This window comes from Tupaia chinensis, unplaced genomic scaffold (assembly GCF_000334495.1).
Source record: "Tupaia chinensis unplaced genomic scaffold, TupChi_1.0 Scaffold000367_1, whole genome shotgun sequence".
In the NCBI taxonomy this organism is placed as follows: domain Eukaryota; kingdom Metazoa; phylum Chordata; class Mammalia; order Scandentia; family Tupaiidae; genus Tupaia; species Tupaia belangeri.
The window spans coordinates 539214-558801 of NW_006159864.1; the positions used below are offsets into that span (position 1 = coordinate 539214).

The following is a 19588-nucleotide window of genomic DNA, read 5'->3' on the forward strand; positions in this document are numbered from 1 at the left end:
AACTGTCCCAGGGTGAGATTGATGGCCATAGAGCATACTGGTGATGAGGAAGGACTGTGGGCTGGGGTCTGACGGTCTTAGGCTCTCATCTCAGCTGTGGCTCTTGCTGTGACCTGGGCTGGGTTACCGATCTGAGCCAAGGCTTCCGCCAGAGAGTGCGGAGAGAGATAGACCCAATTGCTGGTCTGCCAGTGCATAGTTCTCAGGTGCTTTTCCATAGGGGGCCTTCGAGGACCCGCCTCTGCTCCGTGGCCTGTATTCATAAGCAACCTGGACAAGAACTTTCTAGTACAGAGAAAATCAGTCTCTACAGCTACAGGATTTGTAGTGAAGATGAGGCAATAGTGGCTGTACCTAGCACCTACTGAGCAGATAGTAGTAGCTCAAAATATTCGATGGTCTTTTTATTTCTGCTACCTAGTATTTCTACAAATAATCGGGCTCATACATGGGAAAATAAGCTTGGAATGATGATGATAATGGTAGTAATATAGTTGTGAGTCACTTAATGATGGTCAAAGAAATTCATGGGTGGATAGTGTCATGATGACTTCATGGAGTGTGCTTACACAAACCTAGATGCTGTAAGCTACTACACACTTAGGCTATCTGGTGTTACAGTCTGCTGCCCCTAGGCTACAACCCTGTACAGCCTGTTACTGTACTGAATCCTTTAGGCGACTGGAGCACATTGTAGGGTTTAGGTATCTAAACATAGCAAAGGTACAGTAAAAAGTACAGCATGAGAGACAGAGAGTGGTATACCTGTTTAGAGCACTTACCACGAATGGACTTGTTGGACTGCCATTTGCTCTGGGCAAGTCCGTGGATGAGTGGCATGTGAAGGTGAAGGCTTAGAACACTTACTGGACACTCCTGCAGACTTCCTAAACCCTGGATGCTTGAGCTATGCTGAATTTATAAAAAAAAAAAAAATTTCTATCTTCAGTAATAAATTAACGTAGCTTATTGGAACTTTATGAACTTTTCAATTTTTTTAAAGCTCTTTGGCTCTTTTGTAGTAACACTTAGCTTAAAACACAAACACATTGTGCAGTTGTTCAAAAATATTTTTATATTCTTACTCTATGTGCTTTTTTCTCTTTAAAAATGTTTCCTTTTTTGGGAACCAGCAGTTAGCGTAATGGCTATGTCGCTGGACTCCCATGTAGTCGACCGCGGTTCGCGTCCTGGACCCGGTGGCTTAAAACTCACGCTGGGCGCGTGTGCGTGCGTGCCCAAGATCCCGAGAGGAGAATGGAGGAGAAGGGATTGTGGCGTGACCATCCCCCCTGGGGGGTGATTTCTCGCTTTCTGTCTCTAATGTCTCTCTCTGTCTGTCTGGCGAGCGCACACGCCCTATAGTGAAAATCTCTCCAAAAAAAAAAAAAGTTTCCTTTTTCTATGTTTTCAATTTTTTTTTCAGTCTGAAAACAGCCACCGTTATTTACTGACCAGGTTACAAAAATAAGCATGGTGGATACCTTAGTTTATCCTTCTAATAAGTCTGCTGTTGGCAGACCCGCCACAATGGGTCTTCCCTATTGCCAGCATCTCCACTTTCTACAAAATGGGTGGTCTTTTTCTTCATTCCTCCACATGGAGAAGATAATTTGAAGGGCCACAGGAAGTTACTTGCTTCTTTGAAGTGTTTTCCAACAGTATAGATTTCATGAATCAGATCCTCCATGCCAAATTTACGAAGGGATCAAAGCAATTCACTTCTTACTGATTTTGCCATAACCATGGTTGTAGATCAGTTCATTTACTGACTTCAGGTTTGGGTACCCCCATGCAATATATGGTGCAACACCTTTCTAAAATTTGGGCCCACTCCATTGATAACTGTGATCCTAATGACAAACGCCAGTTTGGGTTCTGGGCATGTCATCCTGGGCATGTGAATTTCAGTTCTGTACATCTGCCTATATTCCTTATGATAGCGCTTAGCTTCCTCCTTGCCTTTTGAAGCATCTTTGGAGCAGACTTCTTTCTCAGGTGCTGTATCTTCAGCATCACAAAATTCCTTTGCTTTTTCATACGGGTTTCTGGCACAGCAGGAACCTTTTTCTTTGTTTCTGCCACAGGAGGGAGCAACTTTTTCTTCTATTGAACACCCTCCATGGTTCCAGCCAGAAAAGGAAGCTCAACTTTTTTTTTTAAGTAAGAGAGAAATACACCTATGCTCAGGACTACTCAGGGTCAGTATGAATATCATAATCTACCACCTCCACTGGAAGGGCCATGATGAACAAAACAACATGAGACTAAATCAAGCTCAGAGGAAGTGGATCAATGAAGAGACTCAGTAAGCAAGGGATATATCTGAGTGTGCTGCCAGCATAACATGGCATACTCTTTTACAGTTAACTTTTTTAAGAAGTAGAAAGAATATGCTCCGAAATAATAATAATAAACGTAGAGTATAGTAAATATTGGGTCCTCAGAAAAGTCATGACCCATTTTTGCCTCGAAAAACATAGAAAAATACGTCATGACTTTTCTGAGGACCCAATACATAAACCAGTAACATGGCTGTTTATTATCAAGTTTCGTATACTGTACATAGTTGTATGTGCTATACTTTTATGTGACTGGTAGTCTAGTAGGTTTAGTTTTTTTTTTTCTTTCTTTTCAAAACAATTATTTTAGTTAACTTTATTTATTCCTTTACTTATTTTAATTTGACCAGAGAGGAACAAAGCCAGAGAGAGAGAGGGAGAGAAAGAGAAAGTGAGAAGGAAAGCCGCCAGGTCCAGGATTTGAACCATGGTCGGCCATTGAGGAGTCCAGCACCCTTAGTAGGTTTAGTTGTACCAGCACCACCACAAACATGTGTGTAATGTATTTTACTGGATGTTAAGACCACTACAATGTCACTAGATAATAGGAATTTTTTCATTTTTCATTATAACCTTATGGGTTAGTTGTAGTATATGTGGCCTGCCGTTGGCTGAAGCACTGTTTTGCAGCACATGACTTTAATAATAAATTGAGAGATCCTGCTTTAACTCCTCCGCAACAGTGAGTTAGGGGCAGCCAGTGGTGGAAATAGGATAACATGAACAGACAAGTGTCACTGAATTCTTAGGTTTCAGTCAAGCTTGTCGGGCTTTGTGAACTTTGATCAACTGGAACAGGATAGGTTCCCACCCAGGGAAAAGGTATTTGTTTGGGGAGGGGGCTGTTGTTTTGATTTGACTAAAGTACTGTAACTGTCATTCCCTGCGATGTTGCTTTGGAGAGATCAGCTGAGGCTTCTACTAGGATTTCTGTTTAAGGGTGCCATCTAGGGACGCCTTTGTGAATCCTCTAATTCTTCCTATCTGGCACTTTTGTAGGGCCAGTTAGGTTTTTCTTTTCCTTGCAAGTTGTCTGTCCCCAACACCACAGTGTGTGCTCCCCAATGGCTGGAATTCCAGCATCTCTCCATTATATTGGGAGCTGCTTCCTGATGAACTTTTGATGGGTCCATAAAATAAATGTATGTGCAGCCTCTCCTGTGCGTTCCCACAGTTACTTGCTGTCATAGATTGTTTGTCTCCCCCAAATTCATATGTTGAAATCCTAACCACTGTTGTGATGGTATTAGGAGGTGTGCCTCTGGGAGGTTCTTAGGTCATGAGGTAGAGCCCTCATGAATGGGATTAGTGCCTGTTTTTGCTCATTTTTCTGCCATAACTGAATACCAGAAACTGGGGTAATTTACAGAATAGAGGTTTTCAACCCACAGATATGGATGTCCAAAGGCAAGGGGTACCTGTGGAGGGTGTTCTTGCTGGTGGGGACTCTTGAAGATTACTGAGGCAGTGTACGGCATCAAGTGATGAGAGGGCAAGAACATCTCCTTCATAAAGTCCCAGTATTCAATCATGGGGGTCTCACCCTGATAACCCTAACTAATCCTAGTTACTTCCTAAAGGACCCACCTCTTAACACTAAAAAAATACCAGGTTGTTTCCATCCTTAGTACATCAATTTTTGTGAATTTGGAGGACACATTTAAATCATAGGCATGCTCTTACAAAAGGGGCTCCAGGGCCAGGCAATGACACAGTGGTGACACAGTGGTAACATAATACTCTGCAATGCTGGACCCACATGAAAGGTCCTGGATTCACCTCCTGAAGCTTCTTTGTACATGCTGATGCTGAGGGTGGATCATGGCATGGAGACCCTGTTGGGAGTGCTGCTCCGTCTATCTCTCTCACTCATGGAAGAAATTAGTAAATAAACTTGAAAAAATAAATAGAAGGGACCCCAAAGAGTGTCTTTGTTCTTGTTCCTCTATGTGAGGGCGCAATTTTTTAGAAGTCACAGTTAGAAGAGAATCCTTACTGGAACCCGATCACACTGTACTTGATCTCAGACTTTCTGGCTCCGTAACCTTGAGAAATGCATGCCTGATGTTCATAAACCACTCAGGCTGTGGCATTAGTTATAGCAGCCCCAATGGACTAAGACACTTGTTCTGGGTAAGCAACTATTTCAGGCCTCAGAAAAGATCTTCCCGGAACACTGGACTCTGCATAAGAAATATGTGAAAATTTCTCAGCAACAGATCGAGATGCTCAACTATTAATTCCACTGAGATGGGACAACCTGGAACCTAGCTGACATCTTCCATGTTGCTGGATTTAGCAAATGAACATATAGAACATGCAGTTAAATTTGAGTTTCAGGTAAACAATAAATAACTTTTTTTTTGAGAGGTTTTTGCTATAGGGTGCATGCGCTCACCAGACAGAGAGAGACATAGAGACAGAAAGTGAGAAATCACCCCCCAGGGGGGATGGTCATGCCGCAATCCCTTTTCCTCCATTCTCCTCTCGGGATCTTGGACACACATGCACACACGCCTGGCATCAGTTTAAAGCCACCGGGTCCGGGATGCGAACCACGGTCGACTATGTGGGAGTCCAGCAACATAGCCATTACGCTAACTGCTGGTTCCCAACAATAAATAACTTTTGATTACAAGTACCTCTCAAATATTGAATAGGACATACTTATACTGAAACAATTTTTACCTGATAAGTAACTTATCTGAAATTTGAATTTAACTGCATTTTGTGTTTTATATAGCAACCTTTTTTTTTTTTTTTTGAGAGGTTTTTGCTATAGGGCGCATACACTCGCCAGATAGACAGAGAAAGAGAAAGTGAGAAATCACCCCCCCAGGGGGGATGCCGACGCTGCAATCCCTTCTTCATTCTCCTCTCGGGATCTTGGGCACGCACGCACATGTGCCTGGCGTGAGTTTTAAGCCACCGGGTCCGGGACGTGAACCGCGGTCAACTACATGGGAGTCCAGCAACATAGCCATTCCTCTAACTGCTGGCCCGTGTTTTATATAGCAGCCTTATACACTTAGAATGCAGGGGTTTAAGAAACTTGAGGCCCTGTCCTCTCTTGAAAAAGAAACAGAAAGTGAAGTCAGACAATAAACAACTCTGATGCAGGTCCGGGGGCCTAGAAAATGTGCTTTCATTCTCCTTGGCAGGCATTTTATTTATTTTTCATTTTCCTGCAAACTGTATGAAGATTTTTGGTTAAAGTCATGGGACAGATTCCATTATCAGGGTCAAATTCCAACTTTCTGTTGACTTAGTTGAGTGACTACAAGTGAGTGAGTTTAGTGTCTCAGCTTCCTCAACCATAAAACCTGGGATAATAATAATTTTTATCTTCTGAATTGTTAAAAAGATTCAGAGAGATGATGTATATTAAGTGCTAAGCATCAATCCTTACCATATAGTAGATGCTCAGTAAATGGAAGCAACTCTTGTTTTGATGTTTTCAAACATGGGTAGACTGAAAGCTCATTAAATTTCAGATGGAGGCATATCTTCTCACACACACTAGGTCAGGGGTTTCATTAGCAGCACATCAGGCTCATTCAGTTCTTCACTTTGTTGGATTACAACAGCTGATTTCTGTGGGACATAAGGTTTTACACCCAGTGTAGGAGGCCTAATCTATTTCTGTCTAAACCAAAGTTTCAAATCCTTCTGCTGGCTTATTTATCCCAAATGCTGCTTGGAACTATAGATACACTTTGTAGTGTAGTGTACTAATATAAGAAGTGAGGAAACTCAGGATTATCATGAAAGTATGACGAACCCAGCTTTGAGGAAGATGTGAGGGGGAAAAAATGAAACAGAACCGCTTGGTGATGTGTTGCTCTTCATAGGATCTCAGAAATGATAATGTTCTGGACAGCAAGTTGATGGGGAAAGTACCAGCCTTGGAGTTATCAAGGCAAGGTTCAAATTGTATCAGTACTCCTTTTGAGTCAATCCTACTTGGGAAAGTTATGTATCCTGGTTTCTTTGCCCATAAAATGGGGACATTGTGGAGCTCGGGGAGAAATGTGAATGAAAAAACAGATATGCAAGCATGATAGTCAAGAAAGAGCTCAGTAAGATTAACTTGGTTTTGAGGAGACTTTGAAAGCAACCATTAACTAACATGTGCTTTGAATATTCGGGCTAATATTGTTTTTTGTGCGTAAGTATATGTGAGTATGAGTATGTGTGGATGTGTTCTTGTGTTTGAAATAATAGTGGTATCAGCCACAACATTTATAGGATGGCTACTGTGTTGGGTGGCCAATCTGTCCCAGTTTGGAAAAGGGAAGGTTCCCTGGCATTCAAATAAAAATAAACCAGCCAATTTAATAGAGTAGAGTTTTAATTGAGCACATCTTAAAACAATTTAAATTGGGCCGTTGTCCCTGGACTTCCCAACAACTCCAGCTAGCCTTGTGGTTGACTCAGTATTTAAGTTCTGGAAAAGGGAAAATGACATACAAAAACTAAAGTGAAGGAGTAGAGAAACAAGTGGATTGGTTACAGGTGGACGGTAGGCTGCACAGACAGCCCAAAAGGTAGGCTTTCTGTGATTGACCGAAGTGTGGCTAGTGTGATTGGCTATTAACTTAGCAACTAGCTTAAGAAAACAGCCTAATGTACAATTTTGGCTTATCCATAGGAATCCAAGTGTGGGAGTATGGTGGCCATTTTAGGCCAAAATAGTTTAATCTAACACAGGACTTGCTGTGTTAAAACCAGGAAGTCCCAGGCAAACTTGGACAAGTTGATCATCCTTCTACCGTGTGTGTGAATTGCTCTATAGGCATTATCTCGTCTAAACTTAAGACCAACCCAACAAAATAGATATGTACATTACTGCCATTTTACACACACACATACACACACACACACACACACACACACACACACACGACACTTGGAGAGAGTAAGTAACTTGTTGAAACCAAATAGCGAATTCATGGGAAGAACAGGATCTGAAAGCAGACCTGTCCACCACTAGAACCTGAGAATTCAATCATTATGCTGTGTGCTTTTAGACCTCTCCACAGGCACACTCTCTAATTGCCATTCACCTCTGTATTCTTAGAACATTGATAAACACCCTCCTTTCCCTTATGTGACCAAAGCTTCCTGTTGCCCAGCTGGGCCTCCAGAAAAAGGAAAGACCAGGACATGGAGCTAGGTCAAGTCCAGTCTTGTATGTGGGCACAGCAGAGGCCCCTCCCTCCCTTAGCAACAGACGCTGAAGGCTGGTTACTGGCCCAGAAGACTGGGTATAAACTCAACCAACGTTAAAACCGCTAGGGAGGAGGGGAGAGAAGAGTGCAGGCTTCCAAGAATTGTTTGGAGGAATGATTCTTCCTTCCTGTCTTTATTACACATAACTCTGCCTCGATTTTTCCTCTACAGTGAACTTGGTGTGTTACTGGAAAAGTTCTGAGAGAAGCTACTCAAAGGAAAGGAGTGGCCATTGCAAGAGAAGCCCAGCAGGATGCTTCCCTTTTATTATTTGGATTCCCTTTCTCTCCTCTTCCACCAGGGAACTCCCCAGGAGGCTGATGTCAATGATCTCAGAGAGAAAGCTTGTGAGTAGAACTTTCAGAACATCTGGAAAGTTCCATTGTTGATGTCACCCCCATTATGCTCTTAGGAAGTGTGAATTTGAGAGCAATTGGATAGGAGAGGAGAGACGGTGGAGAAACTGAGAGCTTTTTATTTGTTTTTTTCAATATAGGTACAATTTGAGTAGACACCATGGAGTACATGGATTGCTCATCTCAGAAGGTTGGTGTGAAGTTTAAAGCATGTTTCTTCTTTTACCTGTGTTTTCTTTCAACATGTAAGGACTTGTGAGTGTGTATAAAGAGGGTTGCCATGTTACATTCCCTTGACTGAGCAAGTATATTAATCACATTTTTATGATGTGTGTCTTGCAGTATGCTTTTTGTTGAATTAGACATTGGGGCATCTTCAAATTTTACTGTTAAAATCGTTAAGAATAGATACCTATTTTTCCTTTTTTCCCTCCTAAGTCCTTAGATCATGTGTTCTAACCAATAGTTCCCAACTCTGACTATCCATCAGAATATTCTGGGGAACAGTTTAAAAACATAGTCTTGGTCCCTACTCTCAAAGACTGATCCAGAAGTGGGGCTTCGAAATCTGTGTTTTAAACTAGGACCCAAATGATTCTGGTGTAACATAAACTCCTATGAGCACTAGGAAGCGTCCTTCATGAAGGACACACAAACATCATGTGTAATCAGAAACGAGTTGTCTGAAAGTAACAGTTCTACTCATCTAGGTACCAGAGTCTTGGCTATAAAAGCCAGAGTCTGCTAATTTGCCATATATTGACATGCCCAGTGGAGCATTTTTAATTCAACTGTATAAAATTATGGTGGATTTGTTGATAATAACTGAGCCTGTGCCCTAAAATGAAAACTCCCTGCAATTCATCAGTAAGAAGAATTAAGCAGATACATAATACATGTGTACACACATGCGTGCACAGGCTTTTAAAGTCTCTTGCTTCCATGACAGAGACAGAAAGAGAAAGTCACTCCCAACAGGGTCCTCACACTGCCACGCACCCCTCATCTTAGCCGATTTAGATTATGGGCATACGCTGGCCCAGTGAGCTCAGAAAAGCCCCAGAGCCCACACTCAGAAGCTTTCCCTGTGGGTTTAGTTGCATCATCACTGTGCCGCCACCTGACCTCAAGTATTAATATTTTTAATCAATTATTTTGTAAATCTAGGTAGTTCTTATAAGGATCTCCATATCCTCTCCTTGAAGTTGTTAGACAATGCTTAGCCACGTGTGGTCAAGAAAACTCTTGTTCTGTTCTGGAATTGATTTCTAAATCTACTGATCTGTGTCCCACATGTCCCTGTCTCAGGGACTGAGATATTTTCTGCTGTCAGAGTATTTATGACTGTATGTATAAACCTGGCTGTGCCCAGGAGCTAGCTCAAAGTTCAATTTATTTCTGCAGAGATTCCGCTGCCTTCCATTGTGTTTTGCAAAATGCTCACGGTTTGCTTTACACATTATCCCAAGAATGGCTTATCTGTCTGTTTGCATGATGTGGTATCTGTAGTCTCTAACCTGAGTCCTCTCATTGACTCAGCTGCCTCCGTGTCTGTCTCTTGGATGACCTTTTCTCAGTATAGAGGGACATAAAGATATTTGTCTGGCTTAAACCCAAAGAATCTATAGAAACAAGTAATGAAGTCCAGCTGGATACAAGGTCCAGTTGATGTCACTGAGAGTCTCTCTCCTTCTGATGATTCTGCTTTCATCTATGTGAATTTCCCCTATCTAAGGCAAAAATGGCAATGAGGAGCTCTAGTCATCAACATCCTCACAGGTAGTGACCCTAGCAAAGAGACAAATGCGTCTTTCTTAATAGTTCTAGTAAAAGTGTCAGAAAATACTGTAATCACCCCAGCGTGGGTGACTTGCTTCTCCCTGAACTGGTCACTGTGTCTAGGAGGATGGAGTATTGTAACTGGTCAAACCTGTGTCTGACCAATGCCTTATCCTGGGATCTGGGCTGGGATCAGCCACACTGTACAACAGGGACTAAAACTGGAGTAGAGCCAGTTACGTCCAGCAGGGCTACATTACACTTCTTTGAACTGGAAGAGAAAATTCCCAATTAGTGTTAGAGCTGAAACCAGGTTTATCTCACACTGGACAGAAGAAACATGAATCCCAAGACATTCCCTGAATAATATTAACATCTCCCTTGACTTCTGAAGGTCTGGGTTTTTTGGTCTAATTACTTGTTCCCACTCTTGTAACTTACTCAAGATGTCCAAACTGTTTAGTGGCTGCTTGTTGCTCTTTTAATGAAGATTTTTTTTGAGAGAGAGAGAGATTTTTGCTATAGGGCATATGCACTCGCCAGAGAAACAGAGAGAGACAGACAGAAAATGAGAAATCATAACCACCCCCTCCCCCCTGAGGGATGGCCACACCGCAGTCCCTTCTCTTCCATCCTCCTCTTGGGATTTTGGGTACACACACACATGTGCCAGGCTTGAGCTTTAAGCCAGCCAGTCCAGGATGCAAACCACGGATGACTATTCTGGAGTCCAGTGACATAACCATTTCACGATCTGCTGGTCTCTAAATGAAAATTTCTTACTTGTAACAGATATAAAAACTAGGCCAAAGGAAAGATTCCACTGACCACAAACCTTTTTGCTTATAAGACAGTCCTAACTTGTCAATTGGTATATGGCTTATGTCTGAGATCATGAAAGAACTCGTGAATAACTCCATAGCCCTGAAAGTTCTGCTGGCAGAATTTCCCTGAATGGTATAGTACTTGCTTTGGATGGCCAGTTTCCTTTCTGGCTGATGCTGGGATTTCCCCATGTTGTGGCACACCTCACTGTAGGTGTGGTATTAATTTCAATAGTAGAGGAGAGAGTTCTTGGAGATGATTGGCTATTTCCTGGGTCCTTGAAATTGAGGTCAAGAGTAGAGAGAGAGGGAATCAGCAGTTAGCGTAATCGCTATGTCGCTGGACTTCCACGTAGTCGACCGCGGTTCGCGTCCCAGACCCGGTGGCTTAAAACTCACGCCGGGCGCATGTGCGTGCGTGCCCAGGATCCCGAGAGGAGAATGGAGGAGAAGGGATTGCGGCGGGACCATCCCCCCTGGGGGGGGTGATTTCTCGCTTTCTGTCTCTATGTCTCTGTCTGTCTAGCGAGCGCACGCGCCCTATAGCAAAAAACCTCTCAAAAAAAAAAAGAGTAGAGAGAGAGACACAGTAATTAAAATAGATTTACTCATAGAAGGGAAACTGAGGAGGACTTGTTGGAGAAGAGGCAAATCAATGCTTAAAAAATAAGATACATAGAATGGATGGGGTGAGAAGGGTGTTTTGCAGAAAGAACTCTTGTCTAGAACCTTTCTTAGGGACCTCTTTATTTCTTACTGACATTGGAGGCTCAGAACTCTTTCCTAATTTTTAATGAATGACTTTTGGGGCAGTAGGCAGTGTGGTGGTTAAAGTGCCGGATCCCACATAGTGAACTTTGTGGTTCAAGTTCTGGACCTGACAGCTTGAAAAACACACAGGGCATGTGTGCATGTGTGCCTAGACTTCTGATAGGAGAATAGAGAAAGGATTGGAATGTGGCTGTTCCCCCTGTGGGGTGATTTCTCACTTTCCCTCTCTCTCTGTTTCTGTCTCTCTCCAGCAAGAAAAAATACCCTATGGTAAAAATCTAAAAAAATAAAATAAAAAAATAAAATGACTTTTATCCCATTCCCCACAGCTCACCAAAAGTGATTCAATACATCACATGAGCCACTCCCAGATGCGGCCAGAGCTGCCCCCTTTGCCTGCTTCTGCTAATGAGGAACCATCTGAACTGTATCAGGTGAGCTTACCTGGTTGCTGGCCCTTCTGTTGTGGGTAACAAGGTGAATAATACACCCTGCCTCTTTAGAACTTTAACAGATAGTAGTGGAGGGCAAACTGCGAAACTTTGCAAGTGGGATTAGCAGCTCATTTTTGTCACCAGAAGAAGCTACAGCAATGTGGGAGAAAGAACTAAGCAGTTGTATGAAGATGAGTTGGGATCTTGCCTTCCCACTTACCTGCTGTCATTTAAACTTTCTGAACATCTGCATCTTCAATTATAAAATGAGGGTAATTATACTTACCTTATAGCCACGTAAGAGGAATACAGGAAAGAGATATAATGGCTTGACTCACAAAGTTGTTATCAAATGCCGGCTATTGTCCTTGACATCAGAAACCACGTTCACAGTGGTCAGAGAAGTGCAATCAGTGTTCATTCAGAAAGTATTTCCACTGAGTGTGCATAAGGTAGATACACAGTGTAAGGCATATTGACCTTATGTGAGTCTTGATGTGAGCTGAGCCCAGGCTCACTAAGTGATGTCTCCCATCATGCCTCACTTTGCATTTCTTCCCTTGCAGACTGTCATGTCACACAGCTTTTATCCTCCCTTGATGCAACGCACATCATGGACACTGGCTGCCCCCTTCAAAGAGCAGCACTACCACCGTGGACCCAGTGACTCCATTGCCAACAATTACTCCTTGATGGCCCAAGACCTGAAGCTGAAAGACATGCTGAAAGTCTACCAATCAGTTACCATCAATGTCCCTAGGGACAAGACCAATCACGCACCACTATCAGGTACTTGTGGAGTATGCCATACCTGTGGAGAAGGGACTTTGGAATGTAACTTCTACTTCCGTATCCTAGTCCTGGCCCCAACTTTGGATAGCTTTGTAGAACTTCACTCTTCTCACCTGTGAAATGGGAATGGTTATAACTTAACATTTACAGGCCATTTATTATACCAAGCTCTGTTCCACGCACTTGTGTTATTGATTGCTGCATAAAAAATTAGCCCCCCAATTTTTTGGCTTAAAACAACTACTATTGGGACCAGCAGATGGCATAGTGGTTACGTCACTGGACTCCCACATGGCCAACTGTGGTTTGAGTCCCAGACCCAATGGCTTGAAACTCATGCCAGGTACTTGTGTATATATGCCCAAGATCCCAGGAGAAGAATGGAGGAGAAAGGATTGCAGCATGGCCATCCCCCTTGGGAGGTTTTTTCTCATTTTCCCTCTCACTGTTTCTGTCTGTCTGTCTCTCTCTCCAGCAAGCATACACACTATAAGACAAAATCCTAAAAAAAAAAAAAAAAAAAAAAAAAAAGCAAAAACAAAAACAAAACAAAACAAAACAAAAAACCAAAAGAAAAACCCAAACTACTATTTATCTCACAGTTTCTGTGAGTCATAATTATGGGCATGGCTTAACTGGCTCAGGATCTCTTACAAGCATGCCATCAAGTTGTCATTCAGGGCCATGGTCAACTAAAGGCAACTAGGGAAGGATCCCCTTGCAGGGTCACTCATGTCCTCAAGTCCTTCTTGGCTGTTGACTATAGACATCAGTTTCTTGCTATGTGGGCCTCATTTGGACAGCTCACAGCAGGCCTCTAGCTTCCTGTAGAGTGAGTAGGGGAGGTGACAAGTCATAGATAGCTAGTAAGTAAAAAAAAAAAAAAAAAGTCTTTTTTGGATGTGACAGCCTATCACTTTCGCCATGTTAGAAGTGAGTCACTAGGTTCAGCCCACACTCAAGGTGGAAGGGATTACATAAAGGCATGATAGTAGGAAGTGGAAGTCTTAGGAGGGGGACATCTTTGAAACTGCTTACCACAGTACTTTGTGCGTATTAATTTATGTACTCCCATCAGGTACATGTATTACAGGATATCCCGTAATAATTTTTCTTAGACATATGTTAAAGCCTCCCAATCTGCTCCGTCTCAAACTCATTTGTATACTACTCATTTTTCTCTCTGTGCTATGTCTGGGTATTGTGTCTTCCAGTTTACTAATTTTCTTCTCAACTCAGTTCACTCTTGAGTTTATCATGATTGATAGGTGTTTTTTCTTTCAATGAAAATATTTTTGCCTTTTCACATTTCCTAATGGGCTCTACTTGTAAGGTTTACTCCAATTTCTTCACATATTCTTCTGGTCATAGCTTTTCAGTATCACTTGAAGGATTTTTTTTCCCCATGTGGCTCTTACCAGTTGTTATTTGTTTATTAAATACACATGTAGGAGTCGGCAGGTGGCATGGTGACTAGGGGTGCTGGACTCCCACATGACTGACCACAGTTCAATGTCCCAGCCCTGGTGGCTTGTTTCCTCACTTTCCTTCTCTCTCTGTTCCTCTCTGGACAAATAGAAAGAAAGAAAGAAAGAAAGAAAGAAAGAAAGAAAGAAAGAAAGAAAGAAAGAAAGAAAGAAAGAAAGAAAGAAAGAAAGAAAGAGGGAGGGAGGAAGAAAGAGGAGGAAGGAAGAAAGGAAGGAAGGAAGGAAAATAAAATAACATGTATAGTCTCTAGAATGTAGTCTTTGAATGTTTCTGTTTCAAAGACATGTAGAAAACACTAAATACCTAGATGTTCAAGATCATGACACCCCAAATTTAAGTTTGATGTTCTAATTGCTAATATCAGGGTCATTATCTTAGTCTGTTTAGGGTGCTAGTCTGGATGATTTATAAACCAACGAAATTTATTTCTCCCAAGTTGGAGACTGGGGAGTCCAAGATCAAGATGCCAGCAGATTTGGTGTCTAAGAAGTGCTCTCTCTCTGGTTTATACATGGCCATCATCTTATGTTCTCACATGTCAGGAGGGAACAGGGAGCTCTGAGAGGGTTTCTTCTAAGGGCATGGATCCCATTCATGACCAAACCACCTCCTCAAGTCCCCATTTCTCAATACCATCACATTGGGAATTAAGTTTAAACATCCAAATGTCAGAGGGACATAAACAGTCAATCTACAGCAGCCAATTTTTAATACTTTTATTTATTTATTTGTAGAGAGGTTTTTGCTATAGGGTGCTTGTGTTCACTGGAGAGACAGAGAGATAGAAAGTGAGAAATCACCCCCCAAAGGAGATGCCCACACCACAGTCCCTTCTCCTCCAGTTTTCTCTCAGGATTTTGGACATGCATGCATATGTGCCTGGTGTAAATTTTAAGCCATCGGGTCTGGGACTCAAACCACGGTCGACTGCGTGGGAGTCCAGCGACATTACATCATCTGCTGATCCCAATGCTTTTCTTAAATGGTAATTAATAGTAATTAGTTTGAAGGTTACATTTTCCCAGTTTGTATTACCCAAGCTACTGATATCTGTGAAGAACAAGTGCTGATGATTTAATTCCTATGATTTAACCATCATATGAATTCTCAAGCCAAACCAGGTCTCTGGGCAGAAACTGCTAAGATGGTGTCTTCAGAATGAGCATTGATGTCTGTAATTCAAGTCCTTGCTTGAACTAATTTTGGCTTGTTATTCATTACAGTGCATTTGTCTTTGAAGAATTTTAAACGTTTTTTGTGGGGGAGAGATTTTTGCCTTTGGGCATGTGAACTTGCCAGAAAGACAGAGAGAGACAAAGAGACAGAAAGTGAGAAATCACCACCCCCTGCCCCAGAGGGGCTGGCCATGCCACAATCCCTTCTCCTCCATTCTCCTCTTGGGATCTTGGGCACGCACACACATGAGTGTAAGCCACCAGGTCCAAGACTCGAACTGCAGTTGACTACATGTGAGTCCAGCGATATAGCCATTATGCCAACTGCTGGTCCTCAATTTTAAGCACTTATTTTGGAACAATTTTGTATTGCTGTATTATTTTCATTTTGTAGATCTATCCCTCAACTGTTGAGTTTATTAGCTCTTCTTCTCTCTCTACTGCCAGAAGAGTGTGTGTACTCACCAGAGCGAAAGTATCTTCCTCCCAGTGGGGCATGGTCACTCTACAATCCTTTTGCCTCCATTTTTCTATCCCATCAGGATTTGGGGCATGTACACAAACCTGGTGTGTTTTTCATGCTACCAGGGCTGGGATTCATAGCCACCATGGTAGGCTGTTTGAGACCTGACAGAGCTGGGGTTCATGGCCAGTGTGGTAGGCTGTTTGAGATCTTACAGAGCTGGGGCTCATGGCCACCATGGTAGGCTGTTTGAGATCTGGCAGAGTTGGGGTTCATGGCCACCATGGTAGGCTTTGCATGCACAGGGCTTACCCACTGTCTTGTATGGCTCCCATCGGCTCTCTCTCTTAGTGTTGGATTTTCTCATGTGAGATTTAGCTTGTAGGTTATAGTGAGGGATCTTTCTATTTCTTGCTGTATGTATCCTCCCCACGACTTTTTAAGGTATAATTCACATGCAATAAACTGCACAGATCATAAGTATTCAATTTATAGGGTTTTGACAATTTACACCAAATAGCCACCACCCAAACAAGAAACAAGACATTTGTTCCCTGTGTTCCTCTCTAGTCAGTTTTTTCTCCCACTCCACACCATCCCACCCCAGAGTAACCACTTACTCATTTCTCTCACCATAAATTAATTTTGCTTGTTCTCACATGTAAATGTAACCATACAATGTGTGCTTTCTTTGAATGCACCCTTAATTTAGCTTTTTATTTTTTTCCCTTATACCTTTATTTGGCCTCTTAGGACTCAAAGTTACCCCTAAGTCTTATACGTTTGGCTTGGTGCCCCCATCCTAAGGTAATATTTGGGGACCTCATAGATCTGGTCCCCCAGGCACTGGGAGATTGAGTCTAGTGATCATTTACCTTTTTTTTTTATAAGTTTTTTTTTTTTTTTGAGAGGCTTTTGCTATAGGGCGCGTGCGCTCGCCAGGCAGACAGAGAGAGACATAGAGACAGAAAGCGAGAAATCACCCCCCAGAGGGGATGGTCATGCCGCAATCCCTTCTCCTCCATTCTCCTCTTGGGATCTTGGGCACGCACGCACACGCGCCCGGCGTGAGTTTTATGCCACTGGGTCCAGGACGTGAACCGCGGTCGACTACATGGGAGTCCAGCAACATAGCCATTATGCTAACTACTGGTTCCCATGATCATTTACCTTTTTGTGCTATCTCTAGCCACCCTCTGAATTGAGGACTCATTCACTGCATCTGCATGATGGAGCTGCTGTTTTTCAGCCTGTCTTCCTGGGTAGTGAAATCTTGCTTTGGTCCTGGTTTTATGCTGTACGTCTAGTTCCAGTTCATCGTAATGTATTCTGGGATTCTATTACTCCTCAGATATCGAACTCTTAATTACTTCTATCGGCTTCTGTCCCCAGAAGCTGAGTTTATGACTTTCATACCTTTTTTTCACAATGTGTTTATTTCTAGCTCATATTAAAGAGCATCTTGCTGAAAAACACAGCGGACCTCTCTTGGGGCCAGCAGGTGGCACTGGACTCCCACATGGTGTACCATGGTTTGAGTCCCGGACTCGGCAGTTTGAAAATCAAGCCGAGTGCATGTGCTCGCATGCCCAAAATACTAAGAGGAGAATGGAGAAGAAGGGATTGTGGTGTGGCTATCCCCTCTGGGAGGGGGTGGTGATTTCTCACTTTCTCTCTGTCTCTCTAGTGAGTGCACATGCCCTATATCAGTAATCTCTCTCTCAAAAAAAAAAAAAAAAAAAAAAAGAAAGAAAAAGAAAAAGAAAAGAAAAGAAGGAAGGAAAGAAAAAAGAAAAAGAAAGGATCTCTCCTTGTCATGATCCTCATGTCTCAGCATCATAGCTAGGACTATAGGTCCATGCCATTTCATCCAGCACTTTTTTAGACAGGGTCTCACTATGTTGCCCAGGCCAGGATCTACCTCCCAATCCTCCTGCCTCAGGATCCAAGTTGCTGAGATTACAGGCATGTACTACAGGGCTCAGCCTTTAGGTTGGCCTGGGAATTGAACCTGGGCCTCCCATGTGGTCCCATCATGCAAAGCACAATGTCTTCGCAACACTTATCACCATAGGTGGGCCAGAGTAATTTCTTTTTAATTTATAAGAGTATTTTATTATTGTTGTAGAACATACTGTAGAGCTCAAAGTATGACTCAAAATACATCTTAACTGGCAATCTTAAATTTTCTATTTACTATTTACTATAGACCCCTTTGAGGGGTCTATTTACTGCTAGTACATCTTTAACACTTCTTTATTATGTATTCACTTTCTCAGCCTAGAGATTTTTGCAAGTAAGTATCTAACTAAAGTTTAATATTTTTAGATCATTCATTGAATGTATTTGTAGTTCTATTTATTACAAAAGATATTGGTTTTTCTGTTTGCAGTAACTATTATGCTTACTTGAAAATGATACTGGTCTTTCCATTTGTGATCGTTACATAACACTTCTTTTAAAAATAAATGCATTAAATTTAAAAGCCTGAGTCTATTTAAAGAGAAATATTAAGCAATACAACTGATGTTGAGAAAATAGAGCATACAGTGCTAGGAATGAATCAAGTAGGGTGTTATTAACACTTGTCAAGGGGCCAGGTGGTGGTGCTGTGACAATCCATCTGGATCCACATGGAAAAGGTCTTGGGTTCATGTCTCAGGACCTCCCTGAACACACTGGACCACGATCTTAGTTGGTTGACACTGGGGAGGGATCATGGCACAAAAGAGAGTACCTCTACCTTTCTTTCTGTCTCTTTCTCTCACATGGAATAAATAAATAAACTTTTTAAAAAACTTGTCACATATATGAGTGAGTGGAAGGTATGCTTATCGCCATTTTTGAGACCTGGAGTGATGAAATCACTTCTTTAATGTCACAGAGGTAATTAGTGATGAACTTGGAACCAGACCCTACCCTCTTCTACCTCATACTACTATGTGGTAGTCGTCATGTCCTTGTGGACAAAGAATGACCCAAGGCCACTGCCCATCACTGATGTCTTTCTCCTCCACTCTAGCAACTAAAATGTCATCAGAGCCCAACAAGAAGAAAATGAAGTTGTCCTCCAGAGACAAAGAGGATCCCACTAGGTAAGGTGTCACCATAGACTCAAAAGAATGCAGGACACTGTAGGAGTGTTCCCCTTTCACCTGAACTGAAGAAGGCTGTGGTCTCATTGTAGTTATATTCTGCTGTTTGGCTTCAAAGCATTCCTAGATACACAGGGACTCATATTCTTTCTCACAAATTGCCTTAATTAAAAAAAAAAAGTAGACCCTAAACAAAAGCATATTACCAGATGAGCAAACCAGAGGTGCCTAGTGGGCTAGGGTTATCTCTGAGCTGCACCTACATGCCACTAGGTGACACCAAGGAGAGGGACTTTGAATGCAGAACCCTCATTTACCATGTTGGAGGTTGTAGGCCTAGTCACACATCACTAATCTCTGTGGAGAACCAAGCACTGAGAACTAAGCTGTGTCTACTTTTCAGGATCAAGTCTGCTGCCAACAGCTCAGTCTCTTTACTCATAAAGAAGGAGACAGAGACATCTTCGGTCTTCCCAGGAAGTAGACCAATGAGTCCAGAACAACAAATGAATGTGATGTTACAGCAGGAGAAGGAAATAGAAAGTAGAGAAAGCACACCGTCTCAATCAGACCTGGAGGTATGTCCCCATAGCCACCTTTCTCTCAGTTTGCTAAGAGTTACTGTCTGCATCTCAGTGACTCTTAACTGTAGAAGAACAGCAGAACCACTTGGGGAATCTTTTTCAGACATCAAAGTCCAAGCCATTATGGCAGACATTTTTCTGAATGAAGGTGTCTGTGTGTTTGTGTGTGTATATGAGAGAGAGGAGGAGAGAGAGAGTTCTCTGCTCTCAAAAGTATTAGAAATTGCTGCCTTTGCGGCCTCTTAGAATGTAA

At 42.3% G+C, this 19588-nt stretch overlaps 1 protein-coding gene across 1 annotated transcript in view; it reads left to right on the forward strand.

Annotated features, from left to right (window-relative positions):
• The first annotated feature begins 7763 nt into the window (after positions 1-7763).
• Positions 7764-19588, forward strand: part of DNAH3 (dynein axonemal heavy chain 3) — a 172248-nt gene continuing 160423 nt past the window's right edge. Inside the window, exons 1-6 of the mRNA XM_027773745.1 lie at positions 7764-7921; positions 8071-8120; positions 11634-11738; positions 12305-12527; positions 18679-18751; positions 19155-19329. Coding sequence (XP_027629546.1) covers positions 8091-8120; positions 11634-11738; positions 12305-12527; positions 18679-18751; positions 19155-19329 — 606 coding nt within the window. The 5' untranslated portion in view covers positions 7764-7921; positions 8071-8090. The remainder of the gene's footprint in view (positions 7922-8070; positions 8121-11633; positions 11739-12304; positions 12528-18678; positions 18752-19154; positions 19330-19588) is intronic.